General features: G+C 47.7%; 1 protein-coding gene across 4 annotated transcripts in view; it reads right to left on the bottom strand.

Annotated features, from left to right (window-relative positions):
• Window positions 1-18187, bottom strand: part of LOC146861982 (phospholipid-transporting ATPase ABCA1-like) — a 3104259-nt gene that overhangs the window by 341418 nt on the left and 2744654 nt on the right. For all 4 annotated transcript variants that reach the window (XM_085641135.1, XM_085641137.1, XM_085641136.1 and 1 more), the window contains exon 47: window positions 8667-8770. In XM_085641135.1, the coding sequence (XP_085497261.1) occupies window positions 8667-8770 (104 nt within the window). The remainder of the gene's footprint in view (window positions 1-8666; window positions 8771-18187) is intronic.

Raw genomic sequence — 18187 nt, 5'->3', positions numbered from 1 at the left:
CCTTCAGGCTAAGTCTTGAAGGAATGTAAAGCAGCTTGTTTTACCAGTCTATAATCTCTTGAATGATCAAATGAAAGGACAACCACACCAGGTATATATTTAAAATATATGTATTTAGGATAAAACACACCCCTCTAGTCTCTTTATGAGACTGGAGTTTGAAGTACTTAATTTACAAGTTAGCAATCAACAGTAATAGCACAAATAAACGTTTGGGCCCTAGGGGCGTACCAAACCATATACCAAAAAAGTGGTATAAGAACTACGACTGAACTAGACACAAGACCCAGAGCCTGTAGAATCACTGGGACCCCAAGGAACCACCCAAGGTAGTGACACAGGGGACCCACGGGACTGTATGCAATGTGTGAACACAACCGCAGGTTCCCGTTAGCTTCTATGGGCAATGTCGTGGTTGGAAATTTAAAGATTAGGGACACTTAGAATCGAGTCAGGACCAAACCCTTTTGGACTTAGGAAGTTCTAGGGCTAGCACTCATGGGAGCACCGGAGTACTTGAGTTACCTCACCCAGGGAAGCCGGGAAAATAGGTGTCTTTTGGTGTCGCGTCGCGTCGTCGATTGCAATGGAAACCTGCAAAGAACTGCTGCTGCCGTGAAGAGGAGAAGTGTCTGAAGAGATCCAAGCCTGGATCTAGGATGGAAGGAACCTGAAAGCAGAGGGGACAGAGTCTGGGTCACTAGCCAGTGACCGAGGGCAGGATGGACCAATGCCCACAGATGTCGGGTGCTTCAGGTGAGTTGATGGGTGTCTTGAATCTTCAGCCACAAGGTTCTGGAGGCATCAACGAAGTCCACGAGCTGGATTCGAGCTGTCCCACAAAGTCTGTCGAGTGCTGCGGTGTCGGCGACCAGATTGGACCCAACAAGCCTTGGCAATGGCAAGTCACAGGAATTCAGAGAAAGGCCTGCGGTGCAGACCAGCAAGGTCTGAGGGTCTCACCCAGCAAAGGTAAGTCAGGGCATGTCTGGAGCAACCAGGAAAGTCCAAGCAGGAGAGGAGTTGCCTTTGTGGGGACCTACTAGCCAACAGGCTCGCGATCGCAAAGGAGCCTCGAGCGGTCACATTTGAAACTGGCCCACGGGTCACTCATGGAGTGGAGGCCAGCAATCTTCGGTGCAGGAGGTGCTCAAGGCTGGGGCTACTTGGAGCCCAAAGCACGACTTCAAGGAAGTCCCAGAAGATAGTGTTGCTGCAAAAGTTCATGGTGTCCAGGGATCAAGGTCCCACATCACCCACGATAGCCAAGGGCCTCAGCTTTGCTGTGGACTCAGGGTAGCCTTGGGGGAAATCTGGAAATCTTCTCTGGGGATGTAGAGATTTCGGCGTCCGGCGGGAGCTTCAGAATCGCAGCCCGGTCAGTTGCTTCTTTGGTGCCTGCGAAGCAGGTGAGTCACTCCTTGACCCCAAGGGAGATTTCTTCCGTCTTCTAGCCGAAATAGAAAGTCGAAGGTCCAGGATATATGTTGCAGAGTTTCGTCCAGGGTAATCTAAAGTCACAAGGACTGGGTTCCCATACTTATACTAAGTTTGGGGGTTGGACATACTCTAAGGACCCACCTATGGGAGGGTTAGGAAAGAGGGGTGGTTACACCCATTTCCTTTGTCCAGTTTTTTGCCAGAGCAGGGGCAGGTAGCCCCTGCAACCGGTTTGAACTGGACTATGCACAGGGACACCAAATGAGCCCCCAGTGCTGGACTTCAAAGCACCAGAGAGTGCTCCCGCCCAGCCCCAATAAACATCTGCCTGTCTGGGGAGGTGGTTACACCTCCCTTCGACAGGAAACCTATTGTCCAGGCCTTCCCTGCCGGAGTTTCAGTCAGCAGCAGGAGGCCAGACCCGTGTCTGTGGCAGAGGCATCCATTTTGTGATGCCAGGGCTCAGGAAAGGCCTACCGGGTTAGACCAGTGTGAACATGTCTCTCCCTCTAGAAGGGTGGAATGCTACCCCGCCGCCAGAACTGGCAGTGGGGGGGGGGGGTAGTATTCCAAGATGTTTGACACCAAACATGACATGTTTTGACGCAGCCATTCCAAAGTTAGCATTTACCGCGAGGTTATAATGCACTTAAGAGTATATGGCATGGCTGTATCACAGAACAGCCTTAAGGAAGTATTTCCGAAAACTGCAGAGGGGCTCAGCTCATGCTTGGGAACCCTCTCACACAAAACCAAGCACTCTGCCTTCAGGATTGTCAAGGCCTGCCATAGGAGTGACTTATAGGTTTATATGTGTCTGTATATATAGGTGGATATAGGTAGCCTATACCACTGTAAGGGGTGCAAGCACACCCTTACCCAGGCTGCAGTGGCAGACCTGTGGTGCCATTTTGGAGTGCTTCCCAGGGGTCTCATAATACATGCTTCAACCCCTGGTAGGCCTCTGAGGTACCTATGCCCTAGGTACATAGTATACCATATACTAGGGCTTATAAGATACTCCAGAATCCAATTAGATATGTACCTAATGTACATGCAAACCATTTTAGAGAGGAAGCAGCTAGGCTGGGGTCCTGATTAGCAGGGCCACAGCCAAACTAAGGTAAAAAAACAGTGAAACACCAGCAAAAAGTGGGGGTACCCATGTGAAGCAGATCCTACTCTTCTACACAGAAGGGTGCGGATGTCATCTGTGGCAGCGAGTAGGGTGGTCTCGGTGCTGTGGTTGTTCCAGAATCCTGATTGGGAGGGGATGAGGATGGAGATCCCTTCAATGAATTTTGTAAGTTGGACGTTGACGATCTTCTCTGTGACGTTGGCCGTGAAAGGGAGGAGAAAGATGGGTCGATAGTTTTTAAGGTCTGTTGGATCTGCTGAGGGGTTCTTCAAGAGAGGCTTGAAGTCTGCCCATTTCCAGTCGATGGGAAACGTGCCAGCTTTGAATGGGGCATTGATGATGTGTTGCAGTTCAGGTGCAATGGAGGTGGTGGCTCTGTGGAAGATGTGCAGAGAACATGGGTCCGTAGGGGCTCCTAAGTGGATGGCGTTCATGGTCGATCCAGTGTCCTCCGGTGCGACTGAGGTCCAGGAAAGGATGGTGGGTTGGTTGTCGTTTATGGGGGGAGGAGTGTGATCGTTGTCCGGAGTCTGTTCATCGAAGTTGTCATAGAGGGATCTTATTTTCAGCTGGAAGTAGGTGCTGAGTTTGTTACAGAGGTCCTGTGATTGTGTGATGTCCCTGGCTTCGCTGGGGGGCTTGGTAAATTCCTGAATGATGCTGAAGAATTCCTTGGAGTTGCTGGTGTTGGCATGGATTTTGTTTTGGATGAAGGTCTTTTTGGTGACTCTGATGAGTTGATGGTATTCTGTTGTGGCGTTCTTGTAAGTGGTGCGATCTTCCGAGGCTTTGCTGTTTCTCCAGTTCTTCTCGAGGCATCTGCAGGTGCGTCTGGATTCTTGGAGGTTGGCGGTGAAAGAGGTGGCCTTCCTGGGGTGCTGTCTCTTGGGGATGCGGAGAGGGGTGGGCTTGTCTGCACAGTTGGCGATCCATCTGTGAAGTTCTTTAACTACGGTGCTGGCATCGGTCGAGGTGGGTGGAGGCACCGCTGTTGAGGGTGGAGATTGAGGTGCTCCTCAGTGACCTTGCTCCAGTTACTTTGTGGAGGGTGGGGTGCAGGTTTGCGGACAGTGGGTTTGTCGACGTGGAAGTGTACGCGGTAGCGGACCATCCGGGAGTGTTTCGTGGTGTGGCTGAAGTGGATGTTGTTACCTCCTGGGAAGTTGTGATCGAGGGTGTGTCCTGCCTTGTGGGTGGGGGGGGGTGATGAGTTGTTTCAGCCTGAGGTTGGTGAGGTTGTCCAGGAGGGTGGTGGAAATGGGCCCGCTGAGGTTGTCGAGGTGGAAGTTGAGGTCTCCGATGAGTATGTAGTCCATGGAGGAGATGGATTAGGGTGCAATGAGGTCGGCGATGGTGGTGGTGAGCGCCGTTCGAGGTCCAGGGGGTCTGTAGGCGAGGGTGCCACATAAGGCTGTTCTGGGCCTGGTCTAGATCTGGAAATGGAGGTGTTCGGTGGTGGGCGGGGAGTGGCTGGTGCTGGAGGTCGTGAGTCAGAGGGAGCTCTTGTGTATGATGGCGAGTCCTCCTCCTGGGCGGTTGGGGCGGTCTTTCCTCTGGATCTTGTATCCTTCGGGGATGGCGACGGCGATGTCAAGGGAAGACGTGGAGTTGGTACATGTTTCAGTGAGGAAGGAGATGTCTGGCACGAGGGTGGCATGGAGGTCCCAGATCTCTACAGCGTGTCGGTGCAGGGAGCTCATGGTGAAAAGGATGCATCTCAGGACTTCGGGGGTGCTAGCGTCTAGCCTGGGGGCGGTGGCCATGGGGGTGCGGAGTGTCATGAAGGTTTGACGGCAGTGTCGGCAGGAGAAGTGGCCATGGGTGGTGTTCGGCGAGGACAGCTGGCAGTTGTTGTTCCTTACGGGGTTGAGTGCGAGGAGGGCATTTAAGTTGTAGCGGTGGGTGGCCAGAGAACCTGAGTACCTGCAGACAGAATTGCCTTTGGGGCGCCTTCGGCGGGGTAAGCGTAGCTGGGAGGCGGGAGCGGTAAATGGCAGGGGGGAAGGGCGGCAAGAGTAGCAGCGATGGAAAGAGGGTGGCGAAACCAAGGACAGAGAAAAAGGGCACAGGTACCACAGGCAAAATAGGAGCACATGTACAACAGGCAAAATAGACAGAATAGCAAAAAATACAGCCAAATAGAGAAGCAAGGTGCAGTAATGAAGGCTGAAGAAAGAAAATACCGGTTACAGAATTACACATAAGGCAACTCGAACACCGACCATGAGAGAGCTGAAGGGGGCAGCGGCAGACAGCACAACAGCGGAGCTGCTGGGGCGAAGAGCAGGGACTCTGGCCAGGAGGTCAGAGGTCCTGCTCAAACACCAGAGCAGCGGGCGCCATTAAATAGGGAAGGGGGAGGGAAGTGCAGCTGGGAGGTGGGAGCAGGAAACAGTGAGGGGAGGGGCCACAGGGGCAGCAGCGGCGGAAAAGGGGCAGCGAAAACGGGGGACAGAGAACACAGGCAAAATAGACAAAATAGCAGAAAGCACAGCAAAATACAGATACAAGGCACAGTAAAGAAGGCAGAAGAGAGACAATACCGGGTACAGAAACACACAACAGGTAACTCGAACACCGACCAGGAGAGAGCTGAAGAGAGCAGACTGCACAACAGCAGAGCTGCTGGAGAGAAGAGCAGGGACTCTGGCCAGGAGATCAGAGGTACTGCTCAAACACCAGAGCAGCAGCCACCATTAAAAAGTGAGGGGGGAGGGAAGCGCAGCTGGGAGGTTGGAGCGGAAAATGGCAGACGGGAGGGGCCACAGGGGCAGCAGTGCCAGAAAAAGTGCGGTGAAAACGGAGGACAGAGAAAAAGGGTAAAAGTACAACAGGCAGAATGGGGTCACAGGTACAACAGGCAACATAGACAAAATAACCGAAAATATAGCAAAATACAGATACATGGCGCAGTAAAGAAGGCAGAAGAGAGACAATACCGGGCACAGAAGCACGCAATAGGCAACTCGAACACCAACCAGGAGAGAGCTGAAGGGGGCAGCGGCAGACAGCACAACAACGGAGCTGCTAGGGCGAAGAACAGGAAATCTGGCCAGGAGGTCAGAGGTCCTGCTCAAACACTAGAGCATCGGCTGCCATTAAATAGGGAGTGGGAGACTGTGCAGGTTCTCCATCTAGGCTGTGCAATACAGCCAGGTGGAAAACATGCCAAGTGTGCATGACTGTATAGGCGGCCGGAGACGACTGGTTAAGCCATCATGAGGACTTAGAAAGTGCCCACTACTCCTCCCCTGCTCTGCAGGCAGCCCAGCCCCACCCTGCGCCACACCTAAACAGAGCCAGTAGTGAAAAATAAAATGAAAAGAATATGGCGTTAATATCATTTTATTTTTCCTTTGAGGTGACACTCCTCCGCCTTTGCGTGGAGCCGCCACTGACCAAGGGTCCTATTTTTGTGATGTGGAGGATGTGTTTATTTGCTGGAGAACACTTTCTCAATACTCAGCTGTAGCTTACACCCATCAGCCCAATGCAGTATTTCTTTTGGGTGTATCCTTCTGGTTTCATGAAAGACTTTATTTCAAATGAACTGTATGGTCAATCACCATGCAGTCAATATTTTTTCTTAACGGTACCATCGTTCATCACTCATTTATTACTTTAAAACTCCACTCCATTACCACCAGGCAGCTGCTTCCTTTATGGGTGCCTTCAGCTCTGCTTTAATTTCCACTTGGTAGTCCCTCTTCCATGCCACTCGGAAGCTGATCACATAGTGAGCACTCTTGGTGGCTCTTCTGCCCTGCTATTGGAACTAAACACACAACAGAGTGCCAGGCGGCTTTGAAAACTGTAGTAGCTAAACCCACACTCACTCTTGTAATAATTCTCTCCACAATTGCTAGGCCACTGCTTCTTTGCTGTGATTTTTACATATGTGAGCTTAGTTTGCATGCTTCTCTTTAAATAAAACTGCACCCTTAATTAATCCGATGACACAGTTTGGTGTCTAAATTGTATCCATATTTGTATTTGTTTCACATACCATATTGCACCTGTAATAAGAGAGGGTTTCCTATTTTAAGATAGAAGATCGGTGGCACATGACCTTTGAAACCTGTTTATATGTGGCATGACTACTCACATCTACATTTAGACCTCTCTTTTTGTTTTAACGTCTTTTGAACATTTTCATCAGCTATATAGCAAGACATTCAATCCAGGGAGGGTTAATGAGGGCCAGCAAAAGTTTGGGTACTTGATACTATCCTTACACTGCAGTGTGGTACTAATGAATCTGCGGTCTGGGGTTAGTTCTGCACCTATGTCAGACGGAAAAGAGATGATAACTCAGAAGACCATTTCACAGATATTTCTGGGTGGTGTCGGTCATCTTTATTCATCTAATTATTTATCCATTTTGTTGAATACGGGTATACAGAGCTCTGACATGTCACTTTGTGGCCAATTCAATCACTATGTGGTGAACAAAACAGTCTAGTTAGAAACAGTACTGAGGGGAGGTTGTAGCAAATTTCATCAGTCATTTTATCCTTATTCTTTGGCGAACATATTGCACACGTGGTAGGTGTTAAAATAATGTTGTAGCCTTATTTATTCCGAATCACACTTCATAGTATTCCTCATTCTCATTATTGTGCACCTACCTTTACTCTATGGTAAGCAAAGTATGGCATGCTAAAAACAAGTGGATCCCAAAAGTCCATGATGTTAAGTCGTGTCTTTGTGGTCCAGGTGGCCACCATGTGGAAGTCTATACCATTCTCCCTTCTTAAGCACAATAATCACCTGATCTTCTGTAGGCAGCTGGGGACATGATTATTGTCACTAGGCCTGATTATTAATGCTCCCTGATGAGGCTTAGGTTTCACCATGGCGCGAACGCAAATACGCTATCTCGATCCAATGAATAAATTAGCTCTCAATATTAATGTTCACAAATGAAATTACAACTGTCGGATATCCAGCATTTCAGTAATTTGCGTATGCTGATGGTCAGAGAGAGCACCACTGGTTGCTCTGAAAGGCTGTGTGTGGTTCAGTATAGCGCCATAATAAGTGTAAAAGTGCTTTACAAAACAATCCAGCGAATCAAATATAAATAGCTGTCGACAAGGAACTTTCTGTTCCTTCTCAATGTATCATGTGTGTTTGAATATTGTACTTCTGTAAATGATGCCATCACCCACTCAGTACTACCCATCATCCCTTGAAAATGTTGCTTTTGAAACAGATACTGGAAAATGTATATATATTCACAGATTTTGTAATTTTATTGTTGGAGTCATGTAAAGTACTACGCACCAACCTTAGAGAACTACCCTTGGACGGTGCATTTATAGGTTGGCAGGTAACTAGGACACTGCATTACAGCCCTGGTGTTGTAGATTCTATTGGTTCAGGAGAGAAGGATGGGTCATTCCTTGGACGTTCAAACATGGCACGTGTATCACACAAATGGCGAAGCTTAAAGGAACGAGCCATGAAAGCATAGGGTGGAGAATGCACGCTGTCAGGTGGCACAACTGAGGGGGAATGGCTTGAGGAGGACAACATGATCCGAATACCAGGGGGAATAGATGGCTCTATCAGGTTTTTCCGAATCGGATAAAGTCATATATCTCTCTGATGTACAGAAAGTGAATTCCGCAATGTGAATCCTTGAACTTGAATGTTCGACGACCAAATCTCTTGAATCTATTTCGGACGGGTGGACGTGATTCGAATATGTGGAGTATCAAGTACCTAGACCCTAAGAATACTTAGGAAGTATCGAGTCTTAGAAAATACAGTAAGCACTCTCTGAAGTAGCAAGTCTTAGACAATACAGTGACCACACTCTGAAGTATCCAGTCTTTGAAAATATAGTGAGCATTCTCTGAATTGCCTGTGTATTCACGTTTAGTTTAGCTTGGCTTACGTTTTGACTTTTGCTCTTTTTTGGGATGAACTAGGGCTTCGTTTGTTAACGTTCATGTTTGTTCCTAAATGCAGCCTAATCATATAGAATAGCCAGGAAATACACTTTTCAGTTATCATCGATCATAACCAGCACCGAAAATAATACAAGCATTGGCAAAAGATAAATAAAGCATCTATAAAGTACCTGTGAGAAGTCAAAATGACAGATCGACCCTCTCTGATTATGCTCAGTATGCAATCCCACAAAAAACGCCGGGCTTTGGGATCCATTCCTGTTGTTGGCTCATCCTGAAAAATAAAGAAAAATAATATATTTCAGACCTGGATGGAAATGACTTTCACACAAAAAAACACAATTAGAGAAGGTTGGATTTTCACAAAAGTAGCGAATGAGTGAGTGAGTAGCGTATTTGTGAGGTTTACCCAGAGAAATAGTAGTAGACTGGGAGGACAGCAAACGCTAAAAGGAAGAAAGGGGAGAGAAAGATATTGCTATACCCGGAAAATAAATAATACAACTCTAAAGTAAAGAAAAATGACCGTGTGGAAAATGACGGAGTAAGCTGAGAGACAATAGCTGCTTTGAGCCCATTCAAGTGTATTGGGCAGGGAGTGAGGGTGCCCTGCTTTAAAGGCAAGTGTGCTGAAAACATGAAACAGGATGAAAAGAATCTAGGGAGAGAGACAGTGCCCTTGGACATGCTTTGGAAGTCTAGCGCGGGTACACGTTGGCTGGATCCACCTCGGAGTCAGTCTAGCAGAATGACTGAGATACCAAGAGCTGCTGTGATCAATTCTCGTAAAAAATAGATGCTCCGCAAGCCGGGTCTCTCATGTGCTTCTGTACAAAAATAACAAGTATTTGCAATGCAATAGGTCTCGCATTTAGGAGTGTTTGGGCTACTGGCATTGTAAATGACAATAGCCTTAATTCTCACATATGTGAAAGAGAAACAATTGTAAATGTAAATGTAAGGGAATTTATATAGCGTAAATCACCAAGCGGTCTCTAAGCGCTTGCTTAGGGAACCAGTCCTGGTATTCCCCTGTGAGATAACCCAGCAGGGCATCCGCAAGGTGAAAGCCAGGCATCCCACCACAAGGGGCCCATGTGGAGATTAAGCAAGCTACTGCCCAGAGTCGCAGAGTGTGAACCCATGAATCGAGTATGCACTGGAGCGAGAATTATCGAGTCCATGGACATTTATGGGCTCAAGACCCAGCCAAGCCGGGAATTGAACCCTGGTCCCGGGCTGACCTCTGCTTCCAGGTCTACCTCCTCTAACCAGTGAGCCACACTTCTCCACAATTGGTTATTAATAGGCACAGACAATATTTCTGAGGATTGCTCACATTGTTTTAGCAGTTGAAAATCGAGCCCAAAGCAACTAACATTTAAGCCAATGTGTTTTTGGTCCACCTAATTTCACTACGATCTAAAACAACCCTGTAACATGTCTTCAGAAGGCCGCAACTGTAAAAGCACCAAAGCTAATTGAAAATCAGTGGATCACACATACCACGCTATACAAGATATTATAGAATACAGAAACGGACAAGTGATACATTGAAAATGCTGATGATAATATGAATGAGCGTTAGAGACAGCCTTTCATTTTGGCAACTTTAAACATTTTGTCTGAAGTTTCCAGTTTGTTTGACAACCTTTTTTTTATCCGATACATATCCATCCAGTGGAGAGCGAATAACTGCAAATGTCCCCATTCAATTACTTTTGGAAGAAGTCTACAGCAGGCAGCAAGTCACCTAAGACACCTGCACCAAAGAGATCCATCTTACACAAGGTGACAATAACTTCACTGTTGGGCTGGGAAGACTCTTTTAGGGCATGACACGTGTATCACACGATGATAGACAAGGGGGAGGGAGGAGCTTGGTCTAGTGGCCATGTTACGGTCAGTCACAATGTGTCATAGAACCAAACGTCAGAATGACTTAAACAGAGTAGGATGTCTGTGTATATACATTTATAAGAAGCATGTGCACACCTGCCAGTGTGTGGACTCGCCTGCACCTTGTCAAATATACCTGTGGTCGTACTCAGTACCTTGACCTCGTGATGCTGAGGAGTGCAGGAGGCGGATGACAGAGTGCCCCGCCGCACCAATACCTATTTCAGAATGACTCTGACACTCCTGGCTGCGGAGGGTCCGGCTGGGAGGCATAGGAGAGATTGGATTATGGGGGCAGGGGCAATGGATGTGACTGCAGCGGGTAATTGAAGGACCCGGACACATAGGCTGATGGTGACCCGCATCCAGTACCTGTGCTGCTACGGCTAACGGGGGATGCGGAAGTGAAGCACAAAGTCCAACCGGAAGCAATCCAGTCTCAGCAGCAGCAACCCTTGTCGGAGGGGTGTTGCAGTGACTCATATATGCTCCAAACTGTAGTTACATTTTCAAATCCCAAACATATTTGGCACTTCATACACCATGAATGGTCGCTCTCTGTAAATCCACAAGCGTTTTAGTTTGTGTAATGTTATGGGAAAGTACTTTCTTTCTTTGATAGCTTTATTTTGGTCAGATGACCATAAAAGCACAGGTAAAATATATACAAGCATAAAATACATAAATAATTCAGAATTTAAGATAAAAAGTTATTAAACAGCAGTTATCAAAGTGAAAACGATCAAGAGAAGAATATACATATTCAATCTCTGGTGAGAGGTAAAAACATTTATAGGGGTCCTAACGTCTTTAAGATCCGGTTGCGCGTGTGCCAAACATTGGTCAAAAATTTTGCTAGTGCGAAAACAATTGGGCCAGAGAGATCAGTTTTTAAGATTCTGTACATTGGTGCGTATTCCCTACAACCCATATTCCTTATCAACGGGAGGAGCCAGTATTTTCATGCTATTTTATAGGCAGGGCAGAAGAAAACCACGTGCAAATCAGTTTCTTCCATGGCGTCACAAGCCGGACACTGCTTTAGGGTGGGACCCGATGACCAGGTACTTGTGAAAAATCTGAACGGCAATGTGCCGTATCTCCATTGGAGAAACAGCTTCCTGGTGAGTACGGGGGAGATGGGATCCAGCACCCTCTCCAGTCTGTAGACATCCTTGCTCTGCATGAACACAGAAGCTAGGGACCCTTCTGCCTGGGTAGCTTGAGTCCTGTCTAGTTTATATTCATGGTAAACCTTAGCCAGGGACCTTTTGGATATTTTCGGTGCGGCTCTCGCCGGGTCATTCCATAGGTCGGGGAGCCCTATTCCCACACAAATGGCTTGGATGTTTTTGACCCAGGGAATACTGAGCGCCATTGGTTCTTTCAAAAGTTCAGCCAATTCCGCCCTATATTCTACGAGATCAGTACTGCTCCACAGCCTACGCCAGAGTGCTAGAGGTCTCAGGCTTATTTCGTCAGCTAATGGTCGTAGGCCCAGATCTAGCCTCAGGGGGAGGAGCGGAGTACTGGGAGGGAGTGCGGCTATCTGTCTAATAAACTTGTTTTCCACCAATGACAGACTCTTAGAAGACGTGTGGCCCCAAATTTCCGCCCCATACATTATTGCTCCCCGAGCCTGTGCTTTATATATCTGGATCAATGCCCCCAATGGACGATATGATGAACCATTCATCATACGAGCAATACCCCCAGTGATCTGCGTGAGTTTGAGGCTTGCCCTGCTCTGGTGGGATCCCCAAGTCATGGTCTCGTTGATAGTCACACCAAGGTATTCAAAGGTAGTCACTCTCTCCAGCCGTCCAGCTCCCAATTGCGGATTTGGGCGGAGTTTTTGCCTCGGGTTCAGAACCATATATTTGGTTTTTGCCGCATTAATTTCGAGCCCCCTATCGTTACAGAAGGCCACGAAGGAGTCAAGAATCCTCTGAATACCCATGGGGGTTTTGGATAGCAGCAGGGTGTCGTCCGCAAACATAATTGCGGGCACCCTGCTGCCATTCAATTTCGGGGCGTCAGTGTATTCAGTGGCATTCAAATGGGCGATTACCCCGTTGACAAAGAGGCAGAACAGGGTCGGTGCCAATACACAGCCCTGCCTTACCCCCCTGTCAACGGGGAATCTATCGGTCAGTTCCCCCGCCCTCCCACACCTCACTCGGGCATAGTTATTGTGATGCAATCTCTGTAAGATCAAGAGGATGTCCGGGGGGACGCCCATCTCTGCCAAGATGCTCCAAAGTTTCCCCCTGGGCACCAAATCAAAAGCGGCCCGTAGGTCCACAAAAATTGTGTACAAACTACCGCCCTCGATTGTCGCTACCCGCCAGTAGACCAGATTCAATCTAAAAACCTGGTCCACTGTGGATACCCCCCTCCTGAATCCCGCCTGGTAGGGGCTAAGGGCTCCCACCTCCTCAATCCAGTCCTGTAGCCTATTCAACATCACCCTCCCAAACAGCTTCTGCGTCACGTCTATCAAGCTGATTGGTCTATAGTTGGCTGGGAGGAGAGGTGAGCCCTTTTTAAAGATGGGGACCACCTCAGCCCCCAGCCAAGTGCTAGGGATCTCCATACCACCGATAACTCCATTGAAGAGGGCGGTAAGATAAGGGGCCCATACAACAGGTTCCTGCTTAAACATATCCCCTGGTAGTCCGTCCAGTCCCGGCGCCTTTCCAGGGGCAAGTCCTGAAATGGCAGCAATCACTTCACCGAGCGTTATCAGCTCCCCTTGATAGTCCGGGAGGCCTACCGCTTCAGCAACAGGGGATTCTTCCGAGTCAGGGCTATATAGAGTCTGAAAGTGGGCCTGCCATACCCCAGGAGCAATATTGGGCTCTAGTGCCGATTTTAAGTTCCCCGATCCCCCATTCACAATCCTCCAGAACAACCGATGGTCTTGGGTTGCTAGTGCCTTAGTGAGTTTTTCCCACTGTTCTTCCTCCCATTCTGCCTTAGCATGGGCAGTGAGTTTCTTATATACTCGCCTGCTTTGTTTTAGAGTATCCCCACCAAGACCCTCCTTGATTAGTTTGAGGAGCTCTGTTTTTGCCCTTCTACAGGCCAGGTTGTACCATAGTGTTTTTCCTGGACGCCCCCTGGACGCCCCCCTTTTGCCTTTCACGGGCTACAAGTGAGATGGGGTGCCGCAGCTTTTATAAGTTCCTCATGGGCTTTGAATAATTTACCCTGGGAGTCTTTATTGTATGGTTCGGCGTCCAAGCAACCCACAGTTTCCAAAATGGGAATTATCCCATCATAGAGCCTAGGGAGTTTATTCTTGCTCGTGGCCAAGTGCTCCCACCTGATCCTTCTGCGGTTGTTGTCAAGGAGAAGTACAGGGGTATTTTCTACCACATTATTCAGAGGAGCTTGGGGGCCGGGATGGACAAGGTCGAGCTCAAGTGCATTATGGTCACTATCAGACCTTTCCATCACCCTGAAGTCCTGGATTGTCGGCCACTTCACTATTTGAGCCAAGACATAATCCAGGCGGGACTCTCTTCCCAGCCTGTTGAAGGTGGTTTTACTGGGTATGTCAGATTTTATTCGCCCATTACAAGCTCTGAGTCCAAACTTCAGGGTGAGGGCTGTGATTTGCACCGCTAAAGGGGTCCACGCCTTTGGAGGTGGGGCTTCCACCATAGGGACTGCCCATTTAACTTCTTCATCAGATGATAACCCATCCAATAGACCAGGGAGTGGCTCAAAGTGAGAATTAAAATCCCCTCCCACAACATAATATGAGTCACTTGATAGGTCAGTTAGAAAATTGGAGAGTTCATCTATGGTCGGCGATTCCTTTACATTCCCCATTGGCCTGGAATAAATGTTAATAAACATCAGTTTAACTTGGTTGGGCCATAATAGAGAAATTGCAAGGATGTCCTCAGAGTTGGTCGGCATCCGAGTTGCCACACAACCCAGATGGGATGCAACCCAAGTCGTGAGCCCTCCTGACGGCCGGTACTTTCAGTTCAGTACCGTGGCGTAATGGCCAGAGTTGCTAACTTCGAAACGGGGAACGAATGCCTTCAAGTCGAGTTCGAGCTATATTTATTTCTGCGAATTTAAGAACGTTACATAAGAAATTCTGATTATAATCGTAGTAGAAGACAATCGGTATAGCTACTACTGTTACTTGTGGTGAGAATTACGTATTTGCAAATTACATACTCATTACAGGTTACATATTTCGAAAAGAGCCGATGAAGTTTACAGATACATACAGGGTTGGATTGGGCACTGATACGCATTAGTGGGGCTGGTTATTAGGAGTCCCAAACCAACCCGGACTGGAGATTTAGTTTGCGCATGGCGTCTCTTTTGCTCGCGTCAGCTGAACATTATACAGGGAAAAAAGTACACTGCAGGTATTGTATGCTTGGGACTGCCCTTTCAGTGGGGAGGGGAGGGCACACCAGGACCGTCGGCGTGTTCCAGTTACAGCTCATACCTTTGATGATATGCTAGACTTGCGCTCATATGCCCTGTGACGCTGTGCGCGTGCACAATCTCCAGTCCGGGTGGGCGAGCCAGAAAGAAGACATGGAGGGGAGCCAAAAGCCTCACTGCAAATCAAAGGTGTGCGTTTAACATAAAGTGTGACACGCGCCAATGAAAAGCAGAGGCGGAGATTCCACCCCACTTCCAAAAGAAAACCGGCGACAATAGATCTCGCAAGTGAGCAGCACATGCGCTGGAATGCCAGGCGAGACCTAAAAATCTGTGTTAGCAGACTCATCAGTAAAGAACAGGAAGCCACAGCCAAACTACCTGACACTTTAAGAGCAACTCTTTGTTCAACCAGCCACCAAGACTTTTGGCCTTGTAACCGAAGATGGTATAAGCTCAGTTCAACAGGCTAAGCTGTGCTTTTGGGACTCAAGCTGCGCCTCTCTGACGTGACGCTATAAGGATGAAACTATGGTGGGGTTAGGGACCTGGCCTAGCAGTTCGGGCTGGACTATTTCCACTGAATCAGGACAAGTGCTGATATGTATGCGATTTGAACCCCTTCTGTAACTGCACAGAGAAATTATCAGTGCTAGTATGATAGATTGTGATGGCTAACTTTCAAAAGCCCTAACTACTCTATTAAGTAATAAGATTGGAAAAGCTGAAATCACTTTTCTCTTCCATGTGCTGTTGAGCTTTGTGCAGATGTTTATATTTTAGTATGTGGTGCAGGACATTTTGTGACAATGCTACCCTCTTTCACCTTTCTAGTCTTAAATGGCGCGTAAAAAGAATAGAGATAGAAAAAAAACAAGACAGTTACATATTCTATTTTTAGCATTCTATTATGTAAAATCATTTGGAGAAATAAGTATAAAGGGCAAGGAATATCTCTTTGTAAGCTGTGTTATTGTAGCACAAGAGAGGTAAGCAAATGTCATCCATGGGGGGAAGAGGTCACCGCTAGAATCATGTTATTGAGGGACCTGCTGTTTCATAGGTTCAGTTAAATATTAGTACTTTTTGAGCATCAAAGTACTGACCTATAATTTATAATAATATTGATCACAGTAATGCTAGATATACAGGTGCAAGAGGCCTTGATCAACTGCTGATTGCAATCATAAAGTTAAAACATGATTTATGGGCTAGATATTTGACAGCATTATTTGAGTATTGCTCCTAACAGGAGTGATAACTGATTTTTGGAGAGGAAGCATTATCCTCCTCCTACGTAAAAAAGGCTCCATCATGGTCCCCAGTAATTATAAGCAAATTACATTGCTTGATGCCACTGGGAAAACCTCCCCAAAGTATTTCTCAAGTAATCTACAGTGTTGGGTAGAAGAAAATAAAACGGTGCCTTGAGACCAAAATGATCCACCTTGGATAATATAACTGCACTGCAGCTAATCCTGGATTATATGTAAGGAGGATGGGTATGCCGGTCTATGCGGCCTTTATTGATTTTTTCACTGCTTTCGACCATGTGGACAGGCCTACTCGGTTGAGGAGATGTAGAGCGGTGGTGTGAGAAAGTCATTCTTTTTGCCCTGATCACCCCCCATTTTTTGATTGATACTGGTGGCTACTGACTCTGATTGTGTCCTGGGGCCTACTAATCAGGCCCAGAGCCAGTGCTCTGTTTATATAGTAATTACGTGTAATTACAATTAGTATGACACCCTACCTGTAAGACTTTAGTATATGGTAGGGGTGGGCGGAATTTGCGTAGTTGCCCTATGCAAATTATCGCGAAATTGCTCTAAATCTCCGCGAGCACGCGGAACTTTCGCGAAGGCGCGGAGATTGCTTTTCCCGCCCGTTCGCGATGTGCTTTTGCATGCTCATGGGGAAATATATCTCTAACTTGCCCATGCGGTCGTTAATGGGCGCGGCCATCTTGCTCGCGATGCCTATTTCCTGTTCCGGGTCGAATGACGTGTTCGCGATCGCAAACTCTCGCGGAATAGCATGAGGTATTCAAGTTATTATGGTATGATAGCGCAGTATATCTAATGACGGTATGCTTAGCCATGGTACATTCGAAGGATCGAAATCCCCTTTACGTTTAACCTGACAAAAGGGCCGAGAACCAAACTGCCTCCATCTTGGATTGCAGCTCTTTCGCTTAGGAGTCACGTGGCCCTCTTGCACACCATCTGCCTTCCCTTTTCACGGTAATTATTAGGAGACAGACAGAGTTGCTGAGAAGCAAGGTCACATCTGCTAAAAGGGAGTATCAAGCGAATTCCTCCAGACCTGGGACGAGAAGGGAGTCACCCTTCCGACCTTCTCTGTAAAGATAGTAACCCTTTGTATGTGTAACCGAAACTAGAAATAGGCATGAGCTCATTAGGGGCGCCAGGACTAACTGGTACTTTTCCACATATAAGGTTTTGTATGCTGTGCTGATAATGTATAAAAGTGTGTTACTGTCAAGGAGCCAGCAGATTTCCTCGGCGCACCTGATGGGTGAGGATCGACGAGGCTCCTCTATATAGAGATCTATGGTGATTAATAAACGTTTGAACCTTCCACGTTGCCAACTGCTCCTTATTTAATGGATATTGCGGGCCAATGGTAAGTGTGGCCCTTGGAATAATTATTTTGACACAACAGTTGGCGACCATGAAGGGACCCCGTGACAGGGTCAAACCCCCCCCGTATTCGGGTGGTGGGATTGGGGGCGTCCTGACCGGTCGACGGGAGAAGGAGCCTGAAGAATTCTCCCACCCTGCGCGACTTTTCGGTACGTCCCCTGCTGCTAGTGACCCTTCACCGGGGTCCTACGGGCTTAACCCAGAGAATGGACTAAGTTGGTCAGGAGGAGTTGGCAGCGGAGAACGAACATTCGTATCTGGGTGCACCCGGTGAGTATAGATTGATTTGATTTGATTTGACGCACGCGTTGTAAAACGGTGCATTATGTTTTGTTGAAGCACGCGTCGAGGACGGTGTGCTATTTGATTGATTTGAAAGCATTCGTTGAGAACGATGCATTTGTCTTGACTTGAGCACTGGTTGCATTTGTTTGAAGCTCGCGCTGGACAGCGGTTCATTGATTCGAAGACACGCACCGGAGGGTGGTGTCTTGTTTGATTAGGTTCGCATTACAGTGGTTTGACTCGAAGTACGTACAGATGATATTGGTTTGATTAGAAATAGCGCGCCGGAGTAATATAGGCGGATTGCACGTGGAAGGACCTGTGACCTGGACTGGGTAGCCACAGGCCATACTCCCGACGAGGCAAGTCCTTGTTGGAGGAGGGGTTGGTCTTAGTGGTGAGCCAGGAGGGTAACCGGACTC

The sequence above is a fragment of the Triturus cristatus genome, chromosome 2_2 (assembly GCF_964204655.1).
Source record: "Triturus cristatus chromosome 2_2, aTriCri1.1, whole genome shotgun sequence".
Classification (NCBI taxonomy): Eukaryota; Metazoa; Chordata; class Amphibia; order Caudata; family Salamandridae; genus Triturus; species Triturus cristatus.
Note: the sequence above shows the minus strand (reverse complement) of the source record. Positions and strands in the feature narration are given on the sequence as shown.